This window comes from Papio anubis, chromosome 1 (genome assembly GCF_008728515.1).
Source record: "Papio anubis isolate 15944 chromosome 1, Panubis1.0, whole genome shotgun sequence".
Lineage (NCBI taxonomy): Eukaryota > Metazoa > Chordata > Mammalia > Primates > Cercopithecidae > Papio > Papio anubis.
The window spans coordinates 90,717,968-90,743,709 of NC_044976.1; the positions used below are offsets into that span (position 1 = coordinate 90,717,968).

Genomic DNA, 25,742 nt, shown 5'->3' on the forward strand with positions numbered 1-25,742 from the left:
TATGACTTTAATCAAAACATAAAAAAATTGTGTTTATAATTAACATGTTCTGCATTACTGAGAATATTCCTTTTGTTCCAATAAGGCATCAATGAGAATGGAAGTCTCTACTTATTTACACATTTATTTCCAATACCTGTCGATATGTAACATCTTCACATAGTGATGTGACCCTTGGGCCCTACCCCTTCATGTCACCATGCAAGATGAATCAGCAAAGTATTCCTGGAAACCATTCCTATACCAGGACAGGGAGCAACAACCTATCTAGACATGGAAGTGAATGTGAACTGATAAACATACTCCACCAGTCCTACTCACTGAAGCCCTTACTTAGTTTCACTGTGACTGAATCTTAAAAATGCTTGTAGCTACTCAGTAGCACCAGATATGAGGCAACATTTGACCAAAGTTTGCCAACTTTACAAAAACATAACCAAGTAAACACACTTTTAGGGATGCTACTAGAACCCTAGAAGGGGCTTGTGGAAGTGGGGCGCCTAAAGCTTTAACTCTGTCAGTTTCCTTATACTTTCAGAAAGTAGAAAGAAAGAAGAATGGGAGAAAGGTAAGGAGATGAGGAAGGAAAAGAAAAGATAAAAAATCAAATATTATTTTGAGATAATTTCCATGCAGTTCTGCCCTGAAAAAAAAAAAAAAAGGATTTGGATCAGTGATTTTTCATAATCCCCATCCAGTGCAATATTCCCATGATAATAAATGCATATATATATATATATATATATATATATATAGAATTCAATACAATGATTTGTTTAAATGTACTGAAAATTGTTCATTTAAATAACAGCTTTCACTTAAAAGTAGTTACCAAGCAATATCTTTATTCAAACAGTGGTAGTGCTACCTAAACATTTGTAGAACTCTTTTAAGGTTGTTTCTCATTAGATAGTGAGCTATACAAAAAAGCAGGGTCTTTATTATACTCTCTACATTTTAACCTCAAATGTTTAACTGGGCATGATGGTGTATGCCCATAGTCCCAGCTACTCAGGAGGCTGAGGTGGGAGGATTGCTTGAGCTAAGGAGGCACAGGTTGCAACAAGCTGAGATCACGCCACTGCACTCTAGCCTGGGCAACAAAGCAAGACTCTCTCGGGAAAAAAAAACAAACAAACAAAAAAGAAGGTTTAACATAGCTTTGTTTAAATCCTCTTTAACACTTAACACTTAAATTTTTTTATTTAAAAATAAATACAGATACAGAAAACCGTATCAGGGAAATTTATAGCTAATAATAATTATTTTGTGTTATAAATATCTATATTTCATATTCTAAATATAATCTGTTTTAAGATTAATACTTTTGGCCGGGCCTGGTGGCTTAAGCCTGTAATCCCAGCACTTTGGGAGGCCGAGGTGGGCAGATCACAAGGTCAGGAGTTCAAGACCAGCCTGGCCAATATGGTGAAACCCCGTCTCTACTAAACAAAAATTAGCCGAGCATGATGGCGGGCACCTGTAGTCCCAGCTACCTGGGAGGCTGAGGCAGGAGAATCACTTGAACCTGGGAGGCAGAGGTTGCAGTGAGCCAAGATTCTGCCACTGCATTCCAGCCTGGGCGACAGAGGGAGACTCCGTCTCAAAAAAAAAAAAAGGTTAATACTCTTGCAACCAACACTCACATTGAGAAATGAAACTTGTCCAGCCACCTTGTAAGCTCTTCCATACCCCTCTCATAATTACAAACTCCCTCTTCCTCTCAAAATTAAGCTCCTTTCCTGACTTGGATAGCTTCACTTCCTGTATTTCTTTACTTTTTAATCATCTAAATCTGCGTATTTTGATACCGTGATGCTTCATTTTGTGTGTCAACTTGGCTAGTCCATGGTACCCGGATATTTGGTCACAGATTACTCAAGATGTTTCTGTGAAGAGATTGTTTACATGAGATTAACATTTAAATCAGTAGACTGTGAGTAAAGCTGACTGCCCTTCATAATGTAGGTGGGCCTCATCCAGTCAGTTAAGGCCTTAATAGAAGAAGACTGACCTACCCTGAAGAGGGTAGAATTCTGCCAGCAAACTGCCTGTAGACTTCATGTGCAATTCTTCCCTGGGTCTCCAGCCTGCAGGCCTCCCTGCAGATTTGGGGGTTGCCAAGCCTTTACAATTGTGTGAGCCAGTTCCTTAAGTCCTGCCCCCTACCCCATACACACACACACACACATGTATGTATATATATGTGTATACACACACATACACACACACACACAGAGTTCTCCAGAGACACAGAACCAATTGGGTGTATATATATACATACAGAGAAACAGAAAACTCTAATAATAGATGCTATTCCTAGACCCTATAGTTTATTCATGCCAATTTTAGACATTGTATGTTTTTTCCCCCCTACATTGTAGCCCATGAAAGATATTTTTTAGACCTTTTAAAATCTACAGATTTCCCCTCCTTCCCTTTATTTTGCTTATACTTCTTCTATTGCAGAACCTGGGCTGTTCGATCTGTGGAATTTCCCATAGTCTGCATTCTGCCAACTGCATATTTATGGTACAAATCAGCATATGCTTCTGCCCTTTGTGTTTTCTGCTGATTGGAATCCAGAGGCTTCATCAAATTCAGGTTTGATTCATTTGGCAAGATCATACATGTAGTGTGTTTTTCATCAGAAAGCATATATTGCCTGGTTTTCTTTTTGTGATTTTTGCAGCTATTGCTGCTCATCACTTAGATCATTGAGGGTTGTAATATGGTGCTATTCTGATTCTGTAATCGCTTTTCTTTTTCAAATGGCTTTTCCAAATGGCTGCCTATTCTTAAATATGATGGCAGGAAGAAATCAAAATCACAACTTCCCTGTCCATGAAGACCTTCAGTGCTCATCATCACTATCACCTTTGTAAACCCACCACATCCACTGGAGCTAGTAAAACTTAACTGCTAGGAGGAAACAAACACTAACAGCAAAATGACATTGCCTATTTGAATGGAAGACAGTGTAGGGGGAAAGCTAAAACTCTAAAGAGTAACCTTCAAAACTATTTTGTGATGATAAGTCATAAGCTAATAATACACATCATAGCAGAATTTTACATGGATTATCTCATTTAGTCTTTCTAACCACCACATGAGATACCCTTATCCACATTATAGGGAAACTGAGGCTTGGAGAGCTTCACGGATCAGCACAATAGACTCAAGCTCAATAGACTTAGACTATTAGACCAGTAGGCTAGGTCATACAACTAATAAACAAGTTAAATTGGATTCAATATCATGATTCTAAAGTCTGCACTTTTAACCATTACACACATGCAGGGAAGAGTCCATAAACAGTATAAGTGAGGTTTGTGCAGAATCCTCAGCTTTATCAGTTCTATGTGTTGCTGTTAGCACTGAGAGGACATTGAACAGATTAACAGTTGACCAATACTAAGGCAAAAAAATTACCGCACCCTCACCCTTGGGCATGGAACATTCAGCAATTCATTTTTTATTTTGTATTTTTTGAGACAGGATCTTGCTGTGTCACCCAGGCTGGTTTGCAGCAGTGTGATCTCAGCTCACTGCAACTTCCACCTCCCCGGCTCAAGTGATCCTCCTGCCTCACCCTCCTAAGTAGCCAGGACCACAGGTGTGCGCCGCAACCCAGGGCTAATCTTTTTTATTTTTGATAAAGATGCGGTTTTGCCGTGTTGCTCAGGCTGGTCTCGAACTCCTGGACTCAAGTGATCCACCCACCTCAGCCTCTCAAAGAGCTGAGATTACAGGCATGAGCCACTGCACCCAGCCAGTAAAAATTTTTTTAAAGCAATGTATATAAAGCCTCTATAATTAAAACTGTGATACTGGCACAAGAATAGATGGCCTGAACAATGTGATAGAATAGAAAGTCCAGAAATAGAACTAAGGGAGAAAACAATTTAGCATATGATAAAAGTGGCATCTAAAATGAGAAGGGGAAAAGTTGACTTTTAGTAAACGGTATTGGGATAACTAGATAGCCACTTGGAAAAAAATAAAATATACAATTGGATCTTTCCTTCATACTATGTAACAAGATAAATTCCAAATGAATTAAATAGCTACGTATAAAAAGTGAAATCACACATTATTAGGGGAAAAGCGTATGAATTCCTTAACAATCTGGAAGTTAGGATAATCTTTCCACCTATGACTCAAAGTCCAGAAACAATGAACAAAAAGAAAGAAAAAATTTGACTACATTAAAACAAAAACATCAGGAAAAAAAGAAAAAAACCCACTAAAAACCAAGCCAAGTCAGAAGACAAATGACAAATGGAAAAATGTATTTGCAAATTATATCACGGACAACACTAATATCTCCAACATCTAAAAATAGAGAAAAGACCAAAAGCAAAATGGGCAAAGGATATGAATAATCATTCAAAGAAGAAATTAAAACGGCAGTTGAGTGAAATGTAGTGGAATTGCCACCATAAAAAGAAATGACAAAGATCTGCATTAGCATGGCATAACCGCTAGGATATACTGGTTTTTTTTTGTGTGTGTGTATACATTTAGTTTTATTGTAACAAAGCAACTTGTACACTTTTAACGTTTAAAACCGAGCATCATCTTTCCTTTCCAGTGAAACAAAAAGAAAATTTAAAAATAATCAGGAATAAAATTACAATAGAGAATGTCAATTCCAAATAAGATCCTACAGGTTCTGCTGAGTCTCCCACTGAGTGGCAGCACTCAAGTCATCATTAGGAGAGAATTTATTTTAAAAGTGTTATCTTAAACTGCAAGGATGTCTGTCAAATATCACAATTAAACATGCCAAAGGAGAAGCCATGTTGTCAAAATGCCCACTTAACCCACCCAAACATCTCAAACCCACCCTTTGCTGACCTTCTACAACCCCATTTTTTAAAAGTTTTTTTTCTTTTTTTAAACAAGAGAAAGTAGACAGATACATGTTGGTAAATCTAACTGCCCATATTGTCCCTTTGACCTACATAGAGACACAGTGTACTCTCTGAGCCAATATACAGAGAAAGGAGGAAAAAAGCTAGAATTCTATGCACTACGACACAGGGGCCTAGCACCCTCCAGCTTCCAGCAGAGCGAAGGGAGCAGATTTTTCTTCTTTCCCACAGAGCTAGGTTGTGTTGATTCCGTACAGTTTTTGTTCAGACAGGAAGGGATAAAAATGAACTTCGAACAGAAAGGGGAAGACACTCTTTTCCCACTGTATTATGCTCAAGGTATTTCCCCCAAATAAGTTGAGAACCATGGAGTAGAGAAAAGAGACCTCAAGAACAGGGCAACTGAGCACAAGAGGCAAAAAAAGAAAAAAAAAAAAAAAAGACTGCAACTTGCTCCCAGGGACTGGAGAAAATTTTAAAAAAGGAAGGTTGGAATCCATCAGTGTTCTATTCGTCATCTTCTCCTTCATCCTCCTCTCCTTCCTCCCCTTCATCATCATCTTCATCTTCTTCACCTTCATCCTCATCCCCTTCTTCATCAATATCTTCTAATCCTTCCTCCTCTTCATCATCATCATCATCTTCTCCTTCTCCTTCTTCATCATCCATATTAGGAACCAAGTAGTACTGCAATGGGTTTGGCCAAATATCATCTTTAATGACCTCTCCTAACTTATCAGCACGTGCATCAGAATGGTCAGTAAACCAGGTAAAGAAGCTCTCTGGTTCCTCATGCTGCCTCTTCCTGCTGGCTTTATTCTGTGTTTGACTTGAATGTTTCATCAAATCCTTTCCAGATTTCCATTTGATTTCAGTGGACTTTGAAGATGGATCACCACTCTCATTCAGATGAAATTCTTTGGAGAAAACTTTATTTTCAAAGTAAGGATTTTCATCAAAATAAAAATCTATTCTGTAACCTGATTTAATATCTTCAAATTCTGTCACTTCAACTTTGGTCAAATAATGCAGTGCCTCTTCATCCTCCTCCCCAAGCAGTGCAGACATTTGTGGATGGTTGACAAATGTTGTTACCCAAAAATCTGGTATTTTGGCGATCAATTCTGACCTCTTCTGAAAAAATGGTTGGCAGAGTTTGTTATATTTCTGTTCTACTTTCAAAATCTCCTCACTGTCTTGTTCATTAAGTCTGTCTATTTCATTTTGTACTTCTTCAATGTGTTCAATTGCTTCTTGCTGTTCTTTTTCTCCCTTCTTCAGCAAGCCTGCAGAGGCCGATGTGTCCTCTGGTCCCAGAGCAGGAGGTGGTCTTGGTTTCTTCTTTTCAAGTGGGAGTGGAGACTGGCATTTAGGGGCCATGCTGTTAGGGAAGTCCAAGAACCAGACCACGAGTCTCCTTGCTCGTCTGGAAGCAGGCAGAACACTCTAGTATATACTGTTAAATGAGGAAAAACAAGATGCAGAATAGTAAATATATAGTATGCATGTTACCTTATGTTTAAGAAGGGGTGATCTGAGTACATGGAATATGTGGAATACACACATATACACATACACATTCATTCTTTTTTCCAAGGTAAAAAGGAATTTACCCACTTTATTTCAAGTAGTATATAATTTCACTTTTTATATTTAGCTGTCCTATCCATTACATTTTTATATATAGTTTTTTTTTTTGTTTTTTTTTTTTGAGATGGAGTTTCGCTCTTGTCACCCAGGCTGGAGTGGAGTGGCTTGATAATCGGCTCACTGCAACCTCCACTACCCAGGTTCAAGCAATTCTCCTGCCTCAGCCTCCCGAGTAGCTGGGATTACAGGCCTGTACCACCATGCCCAGCTAATTTTATATTTTCAGTAGAGACAGGGTTTCACCATGTTGGCCAGGCAGGCCTTGAACTCCAGACCTCAGGTGATCCGCCCACCTGGGCCTTCCAAAGTGCTGGGATTACAGGTGGGCACCACCATGGTCAGCGAATTTTTATATATAGTTCTTAAAAACAACAACAACAACAACAACAACAAAAACACTACTCAGCTGGGCATGGTGGCACATGCCTATAGTTTCAACTACTCAGGAGGTTGAGGCAGGAAGATCACTTGAGCCCAGGAGTTCAAGGTTAGCCTGGACATGACAAGATCTCTCTCTCTCTGAAAAGCTTTTCACTTTTTTTTTTTTTTTTTAATTTATTGAGATGGAGTCTCCATCTCGGCTCACTGCAACCTCTGCCTCCCAGGTTCAAGCGATTCTCCTGCCTCAACCTCCCGAGTAGCTGTGATTTGAAATTTTTCCTGTTAAAACATACACTTTTTGTTTTGAAACAGGGTCTCACTCTGTCACTCAGGCTGAAGTGCAGAGGCACAATCAGGGCTCACTGCAGCCTCTAACCCCTGGTTTAGGTGATCCTTCCGCCTCAGCCTCCTGAGTAGCTAGGACTACAGGCATGTGCCACCACACCTGGCTTTAATTTTATTTACTTATTTATTTATTTATTTATTTATTTCGTAAGTAAGTAAGTAAGTAGAGACGAGGCCTTGCTATGCTGCCAAGGCTGTTCTTGGACTCCTGGGCTCAAGCAATCCTCCCACCTCAGACTCCCAAAATGTTGGGATTACTGGTGTGAGCCACCAAGCTCAGCCTAAACATTTTTAAAGAGGGAGAAATAATGCATCAAAAATGGGTTTGTTTTCATGAGATTGAAGTTCTTGAAAGAAGTTTTTCCTTCCAAGGCAATTTTACCTACATTTATTTTTCACACATTAAGATCACAGTTAAAGATAACCCTAAACCAAATTACAAGTTTAGCCATGTTTACCTTCACAGCTCCCACTGCTAGTTCCTTAAACTCTCTTTTCCTCCTGATCAAAAATGCTTTCAGGAAGAACATCTGAAAACCTCACTCACATTAGGGATAATGACTATAGAGATGAATTAAAATAAAAATAATGCTTTAAGTTAAATTATCTAATGGTAGAATGTGAAGCATCAAAGACAAGATTTTTTTTTTTTTTTTTTTTTTTAGAGACAATCTTGTTCTATTGCCCAGGCTAAGTACTGCAGTGCTGCAATGTGATCATAACTTACTGCAGCCTTGAACTCCTGGCCTCAAGCAATCCTCCCACCTCAACTTCCCAGTGCTGGAATTACAGGTGTGAGCTACCATGCCCAGCCATGTTTTGTTTTTTTAAGGGAGTACTTACTTATTCTTTAATCATTTCACATAGCTGCCTAAGCTACCTTAAGTTTTGTTATTTTTACATATCTTTCTTGAGACGGAGTCTTGCTCTGTCACCCAGGCTGGAGTGCAGTCGCACAATCTCGGCTCACTGCAACCTCTGCAGTGAAATGATACAGTTAAGTGATTCTCCTGCCCCAGTCTCCCAAGTAGCTGGGACCACAGGCACGCACCATCACACCTGGCTAATTTTGGTATTTTTAGTAGAACTGGGGTTTCGCCATGTTGGCCAGGCTGGTCTCAAATTCCTGACCTCAAGTGATCTGCCCGACTCGGCCTTCCAATGTGTTGGGATTACAGGCATGAGCCACCACACCCGGCCTAACTTAAGTTGTTTTAAGATAAAACATGAATCAGAAATCATTCTGTCACCCATTTGCAACCAGAGAGTAGCCTAGTTGTTACTTTATCAGATGATAAAGAGGCCTGGTAGAAATCTGGCAGGGCTTTGAAGGGAGTCTGGTGCTAGACTGCCTGGGTGTTTCATTTTTTTTTTTTTAACCTGTAGATATTTAAGGTATACAACATGATGTTTTGACATACAGAGTAAAACGATATAGTCAAGCACATATCATCATCACACATACTTTTTTTCCCTCTCACCACACAGTTACTTTTTTGTGGTATGAGCACCTAAAATCTAATCACTTAGCAAATTTCTAGTATACAACAAATATTATTACCTATAGTTCTCATGCTGTACATTAGATCTCTATACTTACTCATCCTACATAAATGCAACTTCCCCAACCACCTTTCTACTGTTTACGTACTTTTAAAAAGATCCTATATATGAGAGTATGTATGCAGTATTTGCCTTTTTTTTTTGAGATGGAGTCTGGCTCTGTCACCCAGGCTGGAGTGCAGTGGCGATCTCGGCTCACTGCAAGCTCCACCTCCCGGGTTCACACCATTCTCCTGCCTCAGCTTCCTGAGTAGCTGGGACTACAGGTACCCGCCACCACACCTGGCTAACTTTTTTTGTATTTTTAGGAGAGACAGGGTTTCACCATGTTAGTCAGGATGGTCTCGATCTCCTGACCTCGTGATCTGCCCACCTTGGCCTCCTAAGCTGCTGGGATTACAGGCGTGAGGCAGTATTTGTCTTTCTGTGCCTGGCGAATTTTACTCAACTTTACGTCCTCCAGGTTCATCCATGTTGTCACAAATGGCAGGATCTTCTCTTTTAAGAATGAATATTATTCCATTGTATATATACAACATTATCCATTAATCTATCCTAGGGACAGTTAGGTTGTTTCTATATCTTAGCTATTGTGAATAATGCTGCAACAAATATGAAAGTGCAGATATCTCTATGAGGTGCTAATTTCATTTCCTTTGGGTATATACCTGAAGAGGGTTTGTTGGATCACGTCATAGTTCTATTTTTAATTTTTTGAGGAACCTCCATACTGTTTTCCATAATGGCTGCACCAATTTACATTCCTACAAGAGTGTATATAAATTGACTAAATTTGCCAGTCAAAAAATAAAAGATAAATACTGTCTGGGTTATAATATACCATTATTATGGTGTAACACACCATATATTATAGTGTGATATATGACATTGTGTGACCTTGGCCAAGTTACCTATCCTTTGTATGCCTCAGCTTCCTCATCTGTAAATTAGGTCTGAAGACAGTACCTAGCTAAATGGTTGTTGTAAGGATTAACTGAGTTAAAACACACAGAGCAAATAGAGTAGCGTTTATCACATAATAAGGATTCAAATATAATCTACTATTATGTTATCTTTGACACCCCTCTTTTCTACAGGAATAATTAAGAATCAATTATCGATCCAAGCATTTGGGAATTAATTTAAAAAATCAATTATCCAGTTATATTTTTCAGAATTAAGATGTCCAAATATTTTAGAGAGGGCATTATCTGAAGAAATGGTTACTTCTTGGCCAATCTTATGGTACAAATACAAAGACCTCCTCTCCCCACCTCCTTTTTTTTTTTTTTTTTGGTAGAGACAGGGTCTCCTTATGTTGCCCAGGCTGGTCTTGAATTCCTGGGCTCAAATGATCCTCCCGCCTTGGCCTCCCAAAGTGCTGGGATTACAGGTGTGAGCCACCGCAAGCTGGTCAATATATTTTCCAAGCAATTCCTTATCTTTACCTTGTGCATAGAGTTTGTGAATGAAACAGAATTTTTTTTTTTTTTTTTTTGGAGACAGGGTCTTGCTGTGCTGCTCAGGCTGGAGTCAGTGGTGCAATCATGGCCCACTGCAGCCTCGACCTCCCGGGCTCAAGTCATCATTCCGCCTCTTCTTCCCAAGTAGATGGGACTTGCCCGGCCCAAAGCAGAACTACTGAGTTTTCTTCTTTTGGAGGCAGTAATCAAATAAAAAATAAATACCAAAACCTTAAATGATAATCACGTTTGCTACTTTCTTTGGAACAAAAAAGAATTCTATATTTCATCCATCCACCACTTCACTGCTCAAAGACTTTGCCCCTTACCTATTTCTCCCTTCTTGGTCATAAACGTTAGGGCATTATATGCAAAGCCCCGTCCTATTAACTGAGCTTTCTCTGATCAAGTCCAAAAGCTTATGAGCTACTCCGCGGATACGAAGGGGATGGGGCCTTCTAGATGCTGTAAGTACCTCTTATATTGGACTCAGAATTGTTCTGACTGGCAGTTTATGAAGGTCTTCCCTACCCCTCCCATCGCCAATTTTTCTTGCCCCAAACATTTATACCTCAGGGTTAAGAAGCCAGGTAAGTGAGGGTGTGTGACTCGCCCAGTCTTTCGTTGGAAAAAGTGTAGACCTGTCAGGAAGACGCATACAAAGGCTGCATGTGCTGATTTGAACTCGAGCCTCAGTAAAACACTGAATGAATGAACACCAACCGGAAGGGAAAGTAGAGGGGAGGGGATAAGGAGCCTGAGGACTGGTTTGCCCCGCAGGATGGTCCGCGCCGGAGCCATGGGAGGCGGGGTGCCCGCAGGCAGAAGTAAACAGAGCGAGTACGCCTGCGCACGCTCTTCCCGGGTCACGAGCCGGCTTGATTCTGGGCCTCTGAGGCTCCCCACCGCGGTCCGGCTGCTCTGTGAGACCGTCTACAAACCGACAAGAGGCGTCAACCTTTTACCCTAGGGGGCGGATTTGGGTAGGAGCCGCGCGTTCGGTTGGAAACGCCCCCTTCTTCCTCCTGGGCGGGGCAAGTGAGGCCAAGTACTGGGCCTCCAGGGCGCCGTACCTCTGTGAGACATGGCTCGCTGTGGGGAAGGCAGCTCGGCCCCCGTGGTACTTCTGGGGTCCGCTGGAGTTTGCAGTAAGGGGTTGCAAAGGAAGGGGCCGTGTGAGCGGCGCCGGCTGAAGGCGACGGTGTCGGAGCAGCTCAGCCAGGATTTGCTCAGGTAGGAGGAGGCGGGAACTCTGGCTGCTTCAGTTCCTAAATCGCCCACCTCCGCCCCGAAGCTGTGGCTTTCGGCTCTGCCTCCCCCTGCCTCAGCACTTGGTTCTCCTCGCCTCAGGCGACTGCGGGTCGTTCGTCAGTCTCCCCGCTATTCCGAAAGTGGCTTCGTTCGCCCTGGAATAACCAATGCGGAGCACCTCGACACCGTGTACCAGATTCAAAAGGAAAACAAAAAAGCTTAATTATGTGCGGCACCAGTTTGCCAGAAATATCTTAACACAGGCACGCTTAGTTGTTTCATATCACTAAGGTCGGGGTGGATCCAGGTCCTGAACACAATTTTTAAAATAAGTTTATACAATTTTAGGAAAAAGAATAAAATTAGGAAAATGATTATTTGAAATGAAACAGCAATACTATAGTCTTGGAGGTCTCTTCTGAGGTCTGTTTAAACAGTTTACCAGAAATGCTTCCTGACTGCGACCTGGCTTCCTCTCTCCACCTAGAGCTCTCTGTAGCTCCCAGCAACTCCCAGCTCCTGTCAGGACCAAAGCAAATGGAGGGTCGTCCTGACATTTAACCTTTGTAAGCCTCATGGATATCCATCTCGGGTTATTGGGAATCCCGTTAAAGTAATTTCAGCTTGCAAAGAAAATGAAGCTTAGAAATATGACCTAACTAATTTACATTTCCAGCAAGACATTGATTCTTATATTTCAGTGTGCATCAGAATCACCTGGAGGACTTGTTAAAACACAGGTTTACTGGGTCCCAGACCATAGTTCTGATTCAGTTGGTCTGAGTTGGGACCGAAATTTTCGATTTCTAACAAGGCCCCAGGTGATGCTAATGCTGCTGGCTAGGGTGACTATGAGAAACACTGAAGTAAACATAATTACTAATAACTAAAAGTTGTGCAGCATTCTACTTTTTTTTTTTTTTTTTTTTGGGACAGAGCCTTGCTCTGTCGCCCAGGCTGGACCCAGTGCGGTGGCGGGATCTTGGCTCACTGCAACCTCCACCTCCCGGGTTCAAGCAGTCCTCCTGCTTCAGCCTCCCCAGTAGCTTGGATTACAGGCACCTGCCACTACGCCCAGCTAATTTTTGTATTTTTAGTAGAGACTGGGTTTCATCATGTTGGCCAGGCTAGTCACGAACTCCTGACCACAAGTGATCCGCCTGCCTCGGCCTCCCAAAATGCTGAGATTACAGGCGTGAGCCACCGCGCCCAGCCAGGATTCTACATTTTAAAGTGCTTTCTGTCAAAAACTCACCCGTACTTAAGGCTCCGGTAGTTATAAACAGAATTTATCAAAGTAAAAAATATTTCCCTTGAATTTAGGACTATCTACTGGGGAAGCTACTTTGTCTCTACCAGGGAGGGACTGATGAAAAAGATGGAAAAAATAATACTGAAGTTGTTAACGTTTCTAGGGTAACACATCTAATTTATATGAAGAAAATGAGGTTGAAGTATTGCTAGTGAACAATTTATCCTCATCTTAGTTACAACTGAGGGTAGGACTCAGAACTCCCAAATTCTTATTATAAACAAAGAAAAATATATATAGCAAGATTTTTTTAAAAACAAAAAGTCTCACCCAACCACCTTAAACGTTATACTAAATTTTCTCCAAGCATAGCAATGTCATTTATTTATTCTAATAACTAAAAGTTGTGCAGCATTCTACTTTTTTCTTTCACAAATACGAAGTATCTAGCACCGACCATGTACCTAGCCCAGTACTAGGTCTTAAGTAATAAAGGTTAATGTTGTTTGTTCTTACACTCTAGTGAGAGGTAATGGCTAAACAAAAGTGATAGTTGTGGTGGGGTGAGTTGAGAAGACTTTATAGGGTGACATTTGAGCGAGCTCTTAGGGATTGGTTAAGAATTGATTAGGCAAAGATTGGGAAGGGAGAGGTAGAGGATATCTACACAAGGGGAATAACTTTTACGGAAGCACAGAAATTTGAAAGAGCTTGATTGATTTTGAGAAAGCAAGTCGTGTTAGACTCTGCCAAAGAGTAAGGAACAGAGACACTCCTAGGTTACCTGACGTGATAAGATATGTAGAGAAGTGAGGAAAAGTGGGAGACAGTTTTAGCCCTCAAAAAGCTGGTTCCAATGTACAACTGGAAAGTTGTTTGGGATATAACAGTCATACAATAAGACCACATCGACAAATGGACTGTTATTCAGGGCAGTTGTAAAAAAACAAAACTAATATCTATTGCCATCCTACTATTTGCTATACACTGGGCTTACATGAAATGTTTTACTTACTTCTCTCATGAATCCTGTGAGGTAAGCCTTGTTATTCTTATTTAACACATAAGGAAACTGAATGTTAAAAAAAAGAGATGATGGTGGCACCTGTAGTCCCAGCTACTTGTGAGGCTGGGGCAGGAGAATTGTTTGAACCTGGTAGGTAGAGATTGCAGCGAGCTGAGATTGAGCCACTGCCTTCCAGTCTGGGCATCAGAGCAAGACTCTGTCTCAAAAAAAAAAAAAAAAAAGTGATGGAGTCAGAATAAGAACCTTGACAATCTGGCTCCAGAGACTTTCAAGTGACTTGCCCAGGGTCACATAACCAGAATATGAACCCAAGCAGTCTGCCTCCTCTACAGTAAACTGATCTTCCAGTTAACTTTGCACCTTCATCTCCTCTTCTTACCCATTTCTTTTTCTACCATAGATTTGCTTAAGAATGCTCTTCAGTGCCATCAGTTGGTTTGTGTTTGTTATAGAACATCTTTGCTCAGGTTTTCCTGCTTGACTACTACATTGGCCAGTGGCTAACCTTGGCTCAGTCCATTGTCCATTCAGATGTGATTAGGATGTAGGGGCATGTGGTACAAACCAGGGCCACATATAAGTAATACATGAATTTGGTAGCTTTATTTGGAAGGAGGTTGTATGGCAGGCAATCAAAGTTACAGTAGGTAAGGGTGAATGGGTAGACTAAGACAAGATCATAGGGGCTTTCTTTCTCCAGTGAAATGTTTGTGATGTATTCTAGAAGCAGTGGAGAAACATCAGTGTTTTTAAAATAGGGAATTTACACATTTGGATCTGGAATTTAAGGAAAGGGAAATTGGAAATGGGACCAGCTGCTGGGAGATTTTATAACAGTCCAGGGATACATAATGGCAGTGGAAATGGAACAATTGATAGGCTTGGTGACTGATGACATGCTGGGGAACAGGGTAAAGGAAGCATTGAAAATGGCTCCAAATCTTAGGATATTTGAAAGGGAAGCATGTAGGCTACTACCATACCACCCTGAACAAGCCTGATCTTGCCTGAAAGGGAGGTGTATAATGAATGTCCAGCTACCTATATCCAGGAAGCAACTGGAAATGTGTCTGGAGTAGAGGAGGGAAGTTGAACTAGCAGATTGGTAGTATCACTAGCACCCAGTTATCCAAATATGAGAGAGATCCAAGTTATTCCCTTCCGTGCCAATTTTACCAACTCCTGCCAATTTTATTACCTAAATATATTTTAATGTCATCCCCTCTTTATCACCATTGATCCTCTCCTGGCTTCATTCATCTGTGTGGTAGTTTTCTCATCTTCATTCTCATTTTCATCTGACTCCTCTTCTAAACAAATTTATATATTTTGAAAAATAAATTTGCCATTGTTTCAAACCAGTTACAGGGCAAACACGCCTGATAGCAATAATGTAGGCATAACCTTAAAATGACCCTGTATGGTGGATGTACCTGCGTGTGTTGCGAGCTAGGGAATCTGGGAGTCGCCATCCCGGAGATTAGTTCCTTGTCTGTGAGGAACATCTGAGCTCCTGGGCCCATACTGTGGAACACAGGCTGTAAAGGGGATTGAAGCTGTGAGTTTTGGGGGGGGGGGTGGGGGGTCTATGAAGATTGCCAGGACATTAAGGGAATGTAGAGGACATACATAATGTGGAGGACATTAAGGGAAGGGGGTTAAGTGAAAATGCTGTATAAACTTCTATGCTGCTTGCAAGGGTTTGCAGTTTTCCTTCCCAGTCCGTCACCACTGGACTGTAGGTAAGGTGGATACCTTGTCTGGCCTGCCATCACTGGACTCTCTCCCCTGTATGTAAACACCTGATAAAAGCCTATGTCTCATTTGCTGGCTCTGGGTCTCTTCAGCCTCTTGAGCCTGTTGCCTTCCCTGTTGAGGTTAATAGAGGTTCAGCACACACAATTTTGTGACTCTTCTTTCACTGTAAGATACAGTTAAGCTCTTTGCCTCTTACTCATCTTTATCTCTGCAGCTTCATCTGCCATTTCACACCTTCTCAATACTTTATGCTGACTGATGTATAGTTCCACACTCACACATATCTTTGTAAGGAACATGGAGCCAGGCACTTACCTTGCCTTACTTCCCTAACCAGCTCTTACTCAGTGTTTAAAGTCCCATTTGGTTTTCATGCCCTCTATGAGGTCTCCTCTTTTGTCTGTCCCTGAACAAAATTTACTTATGCTATTGAATATATCACACACTTTAATTTTCAGACCTGGCTTCCCTACTATACTATAAACTCCCTGAGGATAGGTTTTATGTTTTAGTCATCTTTGTGTTTCCAGTGCTTAGTACATAGTATTTGCTCGGTAAATGTTTAGTGATAACTGGGTTTTATCAGCAATCTAACTTGCTTTAGGTAAGTTATGCTACAGTTTGAATGTTTGTCCTCTCAAAACTCATGTTGAAATTTACGGCCTGGCTGGGCATGGTGGCTTATGCCTGTAATCCCAGCACTTTGGGAGGCCAGGGCAAGGAGATCACTTGAGGTCAGGAGTTCGAGACCAGCCTGGCCAACATAGTGAAACCCTATCCCTAGTAAAAATACAAAAATTAGCCTGGCATGGTGGCACGCATCTGTACTCCCAGCTACTCAGGAGGCTGAGGCAGGAGAATCGCTTGAACCCAGGAGGTAGAGGTTGCAGTGAGCCAAGATCACGCCACTGCACTCCAGCCTGGGTGAGAGTGAGACTCCATCTCAAAAATAATAATAATTTACAGGCTAGGCAGGTGGCTTATTCCTGCAATCCCAGCACTTTGGGAGGCTCAGGGGGACGGATTGCTTGAGCTCAGTGTTGGGGTGATCAGACCCAACACCAGGCCTTGGGGGCTGTGAAGTTCGGTGGAGTCAAAAGAATGAGACAAGACATGAAGTGGGACCAGGGGGCGACACTAGTATGGAGGCCGTGAGGGCCCTGAACTCTGGAAGCCTGCACTATTTATTGGCGATCAAACAAGCAGATGGTAAGGATGTGGGGGTTGAAAGAAAGCAGTGTATCAAGTGCATGATCTACAGTTGTGACGGTTTAGCATTTTCTTTGAAGCATATGGAACATGTTCTGCTACTTGAGATAATGGGAAACATGTTCATCTAGTTTAGGATACAATTGATCTATGAGCCTGGGAGTGCTAGAAGCAAGGAGCCAGAGACCATGAGGGGTTTTATGCCCTGAGCCCTGGATTCCATCCAAGCCATGAGGGGTTTAATGCCCTGGGCTTAGATTGTGGTGCAGCAGGGCAGCCTTCCACCCTTCGGCACAGAGCTTGGTGTTCCAAAGGCAACGAGGGGTTTTAGACGCTGGACCCCAGACATGTTCCAAGATTCTTTTACATTATGTCAGATATGCAAGCCCTGCCTCAGCTTTTTTCCTGACACTCAGCTTTTCCCCAACACTCAGGAGTTTAAGACCAGCCAGGGAAACATGGCAAAATCCTGTCTCTCCAAAAGATACAAAAATTATCCAGGTGTGGTGATGCTTTCCTGTGGTCCCAGCTCCTTGGGAGGCTGAGGTGAGAGGATCCCTTGAGCTCGGGTGGTGGTGGTTGCAGTGAGCCGAGATGATACCACTGCACTCCAGCCTGGGCAACAGGGCAAGACTCTGTCTCAAAAAAAAAAAAAAAATTTAATTGCCATTGTAGCAGTATCAAGAGGTAGGACCCTTAAGAAATGATTAAGCCAAGAGGGCTCCACCCTTGTGGGTGAGATTGGTAGTGTTATAAAAGGATGAATTTGGCTCCTTCTTGCTCCCTTTTATCCTTTATCCTTCTACCGTGTAATGACTTACCCTTGCAGATGGTAGCACCTTAATGTTGGACTTCCCCGCCTCCGGAACTGTGAACCAATAAATGTTTGTTCATTATAAATTACCTGTCCTGTGGTATTCTGTTACAGCAGCACAAATGGACTACGATAGGTGAATACAGTAGTTGGCAAAGATATGAGATGGAAAGAAGCTGGGCCTTGGCATCATTGAGACTTTGCTCCAATCTGTCCTTCCTCTGGACTTTACTATTCGATGAGCCAGTAAACTCCCTAATGTTTAAGCCAGTCTGAATCAGATTTTCAGATTTGTAACAGATATAAAATATACTTGAAACTGATAAAAGTGGTTCTATCAAATGAAAAGCACTGTATTTTCACATTAACAATTTTATACACACTTTTTTTTCCCCCCCATTTAGCAAGTACTCATGAGCATCCATTAGCAGCAAGGTGGATTTCCTGCCAGTGGTTGTATGGCTACCAGTTGCAGTGCTTCCTTATTCACTTGAGGGGTGGGATGGGGGAAGGAGGGTGGGAGGAAGGAACAAATTGAGTGTTTATACAGTTTCTGTTTCAATTAAAGTTTGAGAGCCCAACACATTTTTGTGTAACTTTAAAAATTACTTATGAAAATAATTTATTGAAAATATTGACCAAACTAAGATGCACCTGTTTGGCCATTATTTTCAAGGTTTAAAAGCTTTTGTGCTCTGAAGCATTTGTTTTGTCTAGGGTAAAATAGGATCATTCAATAAGCAGATATTGAACTCTTGCTGTATACTGAAGAGACAGTTTTTGCCCTTGGGGAGTCACAGAAATACTATAATAGAGTTATGCGCTGAGTCTGATGGGATTAGAGGAAGGAGCCATTAACTTGGTGCTGGGGGAGTATGAGTGTCATTGGCAACTTTCTAAGCTTTCACTGTAATGGATATCTTTATCCGTTACTTGTACCTCCTGTAGTGTACTGTTGTGATTGCCAGTTTTATATATCCTGTAATACAGAAGTCCTCTGAGAATACGTACCTTGCTGATGATATTGCTATAGTGATATGAAGTATTATTTAATATTTAGAGAGTAAAATATATAGTTACTGCAAAGAGACAAAAGATTATATTATGACATTTTCTATTATGTTGATTTCTGTTCTATCACTCATGGATACGTGTAATCAGTGGGCTTTACAGTAACTATGTCTGTACATTAGCAAAGGAATTTGAAAGGGTTTACCTCATGAATCCATCATTTAATGATAGATTAGAGCATAATTCTATTTGTGGGAGTGGGAGACTGGAAAAGAGACTAAATGTCACATTTTTGACAGCCACACCTGGATTTCCGACTTGGTAATTAACATTAGCCAGAACTAAGTACCAGTTTCTAACCTGAATTTTCTACTGACATGTGTGGTTTGTTGCTGTCATTGACTATTAACTTTTTTTTTTTGTTAAGATTTTAAAAAATGGATTCTTTTAAATAATTAAAGATCATGTCAACTTTGCATTTTAAAAATAAATCTAAAGTACATCTAAAGGCAAATCAACATAAGTAGCAGAAAATGATTTTTTTATTATCAGAAGGAATTCATAAGAAAAAATATTTTGAAACAGTAGTCTTACTCTTTTAGTGAAATTATCTTTGTTTTCACTATGAATTTTAGAAAATTAGGCTCTAAGCCAATATTAAACAATGTTCTTTGGAATGAACTGAGGACAAACTCATTTTTATATTAACTTTATGTTGCCTCTGTATTTTTTAGCTTATGTGTTATTTTTAAACCTACTTTATAAAAATATGTATATGTTTCTTAGCATCACTAATTAAACTATGATTCCTTTTTATTCCTTATAGGCTTCTAAGGGAAGAATTCCATACAGATGTTACCTTCTCTGTGGGTTGTACTTTGTTCAAAGCACACAAAGCAGTCCTTTTAGCAAGAGTTCCTGACTTCTATTTTCATACTCTTGGACAGACATCAAATAGTTTAACAAATCAGGAGCCTGTTGCTGTGGAGAATGTTGAAGCTTTAGAATTTAGAACGTTTTTACAGTAAGTGCTTTCTTTATTCATATAAGTCTAATATGTAATTGCTTATTTTTAACATGTGTGTTTTTATTTAATATATTTTCATATGTATTTTGTAACCTGATAAGAAAAATCCATTCACTTAAATTCCAAATTATCTTAGTAATTAGTGTTAATAGAGGCTAAGTGTTAATATTAGAAGCTTAGTAGTGGTAGAGGCTAAGCATTAAGCTAAGACTGATCCTGAGAAAGGGGAAATGGTGTGCTCTGTAGTAATTTAAATGAATTAGTCTATTCCAGGATTTCTCAGTAGTGGCACTATTGGCATTTCAGGTTGTATAATTATTTGTTGTGGGGACAATGCTGTGCATTTTAGGATGTTTAGTTGAGACCGAAATATCTCCAGACATTGCCAGATGTCCTCTGGAGGTTCTGATTGCCCCCTGTTGAGAACCATTGCTACGTACTGACTTCTGTATTGTTGGTATGTGAAACTTTATGTATATTTATAAAAATATAACATCATAACTGTTTTTATTCTCATGGCTTATGTCTTAGTCCATTTGGGCTGCTATAACAAAATACCTTAGACTGGGTAATTGGTGAACAACAGAAACATATTGATCACAGTTCGGGAGCCTGGGAAGTCCAAGATCAAGGTGCCAGCAGATTCAGTGCCTGGTGAGGGTTAGTTACTTGAAGACAGCATCTTCTCTGTGTCCTCACATGGCAAAAGGGATTAACAAACTTTCTTGGGTCTTTTTTATAAGAGCACTAATCTCATTCGTGAGGATGGAGCCCTCATGACCTAATCATCTGTCAAATGTCCCACCTCTTCATACCACCACATTGGGGATTAAGTTTCATCATATGAATTTTGGGGATGGGGGACACAAACATTCAGACCATAGTAACTTGTATTTGGTCAAATTGTTTTTTTAGAACAGAACATCTTGGGGATTCATGTTTTAACTCAGAATTGTCATCAGCTAAATAATGGGAGAAACCAGTTTAAATTAATCTTCATTCTGTACTTCATTTCTTTTTGTTATTGCATAATATTTCATTGTATGGCTATTCCACATTTTGTTAATCCATTCGTTGCCATTTAAATTGTTTCTATTAGTACTTTTTGGCTATGATGAATAATGCTGCTATAACACTTATATACAAATTTTTCTGTGAACCTGTGTTATTATTTTTCTTGAGTATATACCTAGGAGTGGAATTGCTGGGTCATATATATAGTAACTATGTTTAACCTTTTGAGGAACTTCTAAACCGTTTTCCAAACTGGCTATAACATTTTACATTCCCACTAGCAATGTAAGAGGGCTTCAGTTTCTCCACATCCTCAGCATACTTGTTATTATCTTCTGTATTTTTTTATTATTATCCTGCTTGTGGATGTGAACTGGTGTCTCATTGTAGTTTTCATTTGTATTTCCCTGATGACTTATGATGTTGAGCATATTATCATGTGCTTATTTGCCATTTTTATGTCTTTGGAGAACTATCTACATCCTTTGCCCATTTTGAAATTGGGCTCTCTTTATATTATTGACTTCTAAATGTTCTTTATATATTCTGTAATGTTAGACTCTTATCACAAATATGATTTATAAATATTTTCTCCTATTCTCTGGGTTGTCTTTTCACTTTCACGATGGTATCATTTATGACACAAAAGTTTTAAATTCTTATGTAGTCAGGCCAGGTGCAGTGGCTCATGCCTGTAATCCCAGCACTTTAGGAGGCTGAGGTGGGCAGATCACCTGAGGTCAGGAGTTCAAGACCAGCCTGGCCAACAGACGGCAACCCCGTCTCCATTAAAAATACGAAAAAGTTAGCTGGGCATGGTGGTGCATGCCTGTAATCCCAGCTACTTGGGAAGCTGAGGCAGGAGAATCACCCAAACCCAGAAGGTGGAGGTTGCAGTGAGCTGAGATTGTACCATTGCACTCCAGCCTCGGTGATGGAGTAAGATTCCATCTCAAAAAAAAAAAAATTTTGTAGTCTAGCTTATGTAATTTTTCTTTTGTCGCTGTGCTTTTGGTGTGATGGCTAAGAAACCATTACCTAATCCATGGTCTTGAGGATTTACTCATTAATATGGTTTAGATTTGTGTCTCCACCCAAATCTCATGTCAAATTGTGATCTCCAGTGTTGGAGGAGGGGCCTAGTGGGAGGTGATTGGATCATGGGGATGGATTTCCCCCTTGACGTTCTTGTGATAGTGAGTTCTAAGGAGATCTGGTTATTTACAAGTGTGTAGCACCTCCTCCTTGTTCTCTAGAGCTCTTCCTCCTTCTTTGGCCATGTAAGACGTGCTTCCTTCTTCTTCGCCCTCTGCCTTGATTGTGAGTTTCTTGAGGCCTCCCCTGCTATGCTTCCATGCCTTCCTGTACAGCCTGGGGAACTGGGAGTCAATTAAACCTCTTTTCATTATAAATTACGCTGTCTCAGGTAGTTCTTGATAGCAGTGTGAGAACGAACTAATATACTCGTGTGTGTGTGTGTGTATGTGTATGTGTGTGTATGTATATATTTTTTTTGAGACAGGGTTTTGCTGTGTTTCGTAGGCTGGACTCTTAACTCCTGGGCCCAAGTGAGTCTCCCAAGTAGCAGAGATTACAGGCATGTGCCACGATGCCCAGGTTACTCCTATATTTTCTTCTAAGAATTTAATGTTTTTATATTTTTAGCTCTTACATGTAGGTCTTTGATCCATTTTGAGTTAATTGCCATGTATCATGTAAGGAAGGGGTCTAGCTTCATTCTTTTGTATGCAGATATGCAGTTGTCACAGCACCAATTTTTCCTCCTCCTCTCCCTTCTTTTCCTCGGATTGTCTAGACACTTACTGAAAATCAGTTGCCCATTGCTGTGGACTGCAGTTGTCTCCACCCAAAATTTATATGTTGAAGCCTTAGCCCTCAGTGTGATAGCAGATGGAGATCGGGCCTTTGGGAGATAGGTTGAGATGAGTTCATGAAAGTGGGGTCTTCATGAGGATTAGTGCCTGTATAAGAAGACTTAGGGTGGGTACAGTGACTCATGCCTGTAGTCCCAGCACTTTGCGGGGGCAGAGGTGCGTGGATCACTTGAGTCCAGGGGTTTGAGACCAGCCTGGGCAACATGGGAAAACTCAATCTTTACCAAAAATACAAAATATTAGCTGGATGTGATGGTGTGCAGCTAATAGTCTTGGCTACTCAGGAGGCTGAGGTGGGAGGATCACTTGAGCCCAGAGGCAGAGTAGTGAGCTGAGATCAGGCCACTGCACGAGCCTGGGCCTCAGAGTGAGACCGTCTCCAAAAAAAAAAAAAAAGAACAGTAAAAAAGAAGAGGCTCCAGAGAGCTTGTGTGCATACTTACTCTATCGCTGCCATCCAAGGACACAGTGAGGCAATGGTGTCTGGAAGCCAGGGAGCCCTTACTAGAACCCAACATACTGGCACTTCATCTTGGTCTTCTAGCCTCCAAAAACTGGGAAATACATTTCTGTTGTTTAAGCTACTCAGTCTATGGTATTTCATTATGGCAGCCTAAGTTAATTCACCCATAAATGTGAGGGTTTATTTCTGGTTTCTCAGTTCTATTCCACCAGTTTGTATGTCTGTCCTTAATGCCAGTGCCACTTATCTGTTTTGACTTTTGTGAGAAGTCAGTTGGATTTTTGTGTTTTTATGTCCTTATGTATCTTTTATATGTCTAAAAAACTTCTGGGATATCTGTCCTTATATCCCAGAAATTTTTTAGATGCCAGTCTTTTAGTTATTTGCTGACGTGGTTTTTGCCTATAATCAAAATGACATTTACATTAGTATAGAAAATTATCTTTGGATAATTATATTTTAAGTGTATTTATGTGATTGGCTTATTCATTTTATGCTTTAGCAGTTGCTTTAATGACTTTTTTCTTTATTGTTTCTGTTTCATGTGTGAAGCTCCTATGGAAAGCATAAATGGAAAATTGCCTAACTTCGGCTACCTGTGTTCATTAAAATAATATACTATAATTTAAGCAGATACTTTAAGTACAACGTAGAAAATCATTATCATTTTTCAGTACAGCTTATATGCTCATCATTGAGTTTGAAATACCAATTTTTGTTTTGTTTTGTTTTTTTGAGACAGGAGTTCCGCTCTTGTTGCCCAGGCTAGGGTGCAATGGCATGATCTCGGCTCACTGCAGCCTTCACCTCCCGGGTCAAGCGATTCTCCAGCCTCAGCCTCTTAAGTAGCTGGGATTACAGGCATGTGCCACCATGCCTGGCTAATTTTGTATTTTTAGTAGAGACGGGGTTTCTCCATGTTGGTCAGGTTGGTCTCGAACTCCCAACCTGAGGTGATCTGCCCACCTTGGCCTCCCATAGTGCTGGGGTTACAGGTGTGAGCCACCGCACCCAGCCAAAATATCAATTTTAAAGTGTACACTTTTTTCTCTTAGTAGGTAATAGAGAATTGTTATAAGAACAAGCTTTGTGGTGAAGCCAGTTCTACCACTTCTGTGTGAACTTAGACTAATCACTTACCATTAGTTTCCTCATCTGAAAAATGGGCACATTAATAATACTTATAGTGGTGTTGTGATGGTTAAATGTGATGGTTATAAAGCACTTAGCACAGTGACCTGGGCATATGGTAAGCACTGAATAAGATTGTTTTATAGGTAGTGACTGCAGATATGGCTCAAATGATTCAGTGGAAAGTTGTGCTTGCTTTTTGAGCTCATGATTATTGCATTATTCATAATAGCAGGTGCTATGAAATTATACACTTCTTCAGCTGTTGAGTGTATGTTTAAAAGAAGATCCTTGGCATAGATCAGATTTTTATACATTAGAGAAAGGGAGACATTACATCAATGATATCCTTTATTTGTTATCATTGAAAGTGATTGGAAAAGATTGAATTAGACCCAGTATGGGAGAGTGGAGGAAGCACTGGACTTGGCAGTAAGACAGATCTGCCTTCTGGCTGTGCATTATCTTGTTTTACTGTTTTTTAGCCTCAGTTTTCTCATTTCAAAGAACGTAGTTGGAGTAGCTGGCTGTGTGCTTCATAGCACTTCACAGTGCTCTATTTTAAGCACTTAATCATATTCTGTTTTGTATTAGGTTAGTCGTGTGTGTCTGTGATTATGTAAGCCCCTTGAGATTAGATCGTCTCATTGATGTGCACATCTCCATTGGTGCCTCATGTAGTGTCTTGCACATAGAAAGCACTTGTGATGTACCCTTTTTTTGCTTTCAAAGCAGATTGCTTTGACATTTGTCTGTGTGAAAAGAAGGCAAAAGGAAGGGAGTACAATGGAAAATGTTGACATGAAAATTTCTTCTAGTGAAAATTCTGATAAAATAATTTCTTGAATTTTTGCTTTGTGAAATTCAGTCCTTGTAAGTCTCTTCAGTTCACATCCTTTCTTTTTAAGTCATGGATAAAGATCTTGAAATAGTCTTTTATGGTACCACTTATTGTAGCCTTTTGGTGTGCACTTTGTGCACTTGAGTTAGAGTGTGAAATACAGCCTTTGAAAAGTTGTTTTGTATGCAGTGACTTCAGATATAGCTCAAATGATTGTCAGTGGAAAGTTGTGCTTGCTTTATGACCTCATGATTAAAGTTCAATTCAGGATCATAAAAATCTTTGATTTCCCAAGAAGACTAACCTGGTTATTGTTGTGAGAGTGTGTATGCATGTGAAAGGTAAAGAAAAGAGGGAGGACCTTTGAATGTTTAGTTTAACATCAAGAGCTGGACAAGATGCCAGGATAAAGTCTCAATCAGGTAAGTATATAAAACAGCACAGAACAAAGGAAATCATTTCCTCTGCAAGCTTTCTCTGGCGGTGGCCATTGTCTCTCCCACATTCCTTATACTACAAGGATTGACAGTGGTTGGAATAGGTGTCTTCCTTGTTGTATTTTCTTTCTGGTATCTGGGGTCTTGCTGATGGGGTTGGGGGAAAAGACTGCCCCTTCCAGGGTTCGCTAATTCCTAGATATAGTAAATGACTTGCCTGTGAACCAGCCAATCCTAAGTACAGGGACCCACCTATATATCCACCCGTATATCCACATTCTCTATCTGCTTCTTATATTCCAGGAGATAATATTCTTTCCCCCTAATCTCCCT

General features: G+C 40.4%; 2 protein-coding genes across 5 annotated transcripts in view; one reads left to right on the plus strand and one right to left on the minus strand.

The window, feature by feature from the left end:
- Window positions 1-4,512: 4,512 nt before the first annotated feature.
- SETSIP (SET like protein) lies at window positions 4,513-19,548 on the minus strand. 3 transcript variants are annotated; one of them, XM_031650742.1, is made up of 3 exons: window positions 19,461-19,544; window positions 17,598-17,644; window positions 4,513-6,333 (listed from the first exon to the last, which is right to left on the minus strand). In XM_031650742.1, the coding sequence occupies exon 3, from the start codon at window positions 6,255-6,257 to the stop codon at window positions 5,385-5,387; it is 873 nt and encodes a 290-aa protein (XP_031506602.1). In that variant the 5' UTR covers window positions 6,258-6,333; window positions 17,598-17,644; window positions 19,461-19,544; the 3' UTR covers window positions 4,513-5,384. The 3 variants fall into 3 exon arrangements, with proteins under 3 accessions (XP_031506602.1, XP_031506609.1, XP_031506605.1); XM_031650749.1 differs by lacking the exon at window positions 17,598-17,644 and having other exon boundaries at window positions 19,461-19,548; XM_031650745.1 differs by lacking the exons at window positions 17,598-17,644; window positions 19,461-19,544 and adding an exon at window positions 10,851-11,050.
- Window positions 11,102-25,742, plus strand: part of LOC101004026 (AP2-interacting clathrin-endocytosis protein) — a 95,477-nt gene continuing 80,836 nt past the window's right edge. For both annotated transcript variants that reach the window (XM_009212890.4, XM_021944086.2), the window contains exons 1-2: window positions 11,102-11,512; window positions 19,428-19,625. In XM_009212890.4, the coding sequence (XP_009211154.3) occupies window positions 11,364-11,512; window positions 19,428-19,625 (347 nt within the window). In that variant the 5' untranslated portion in view covers window positions 11,102-11,363. The remainder of the gene's footprint in view (window positions 11,513-19,427; window positions 19,626-25,742) is intronic.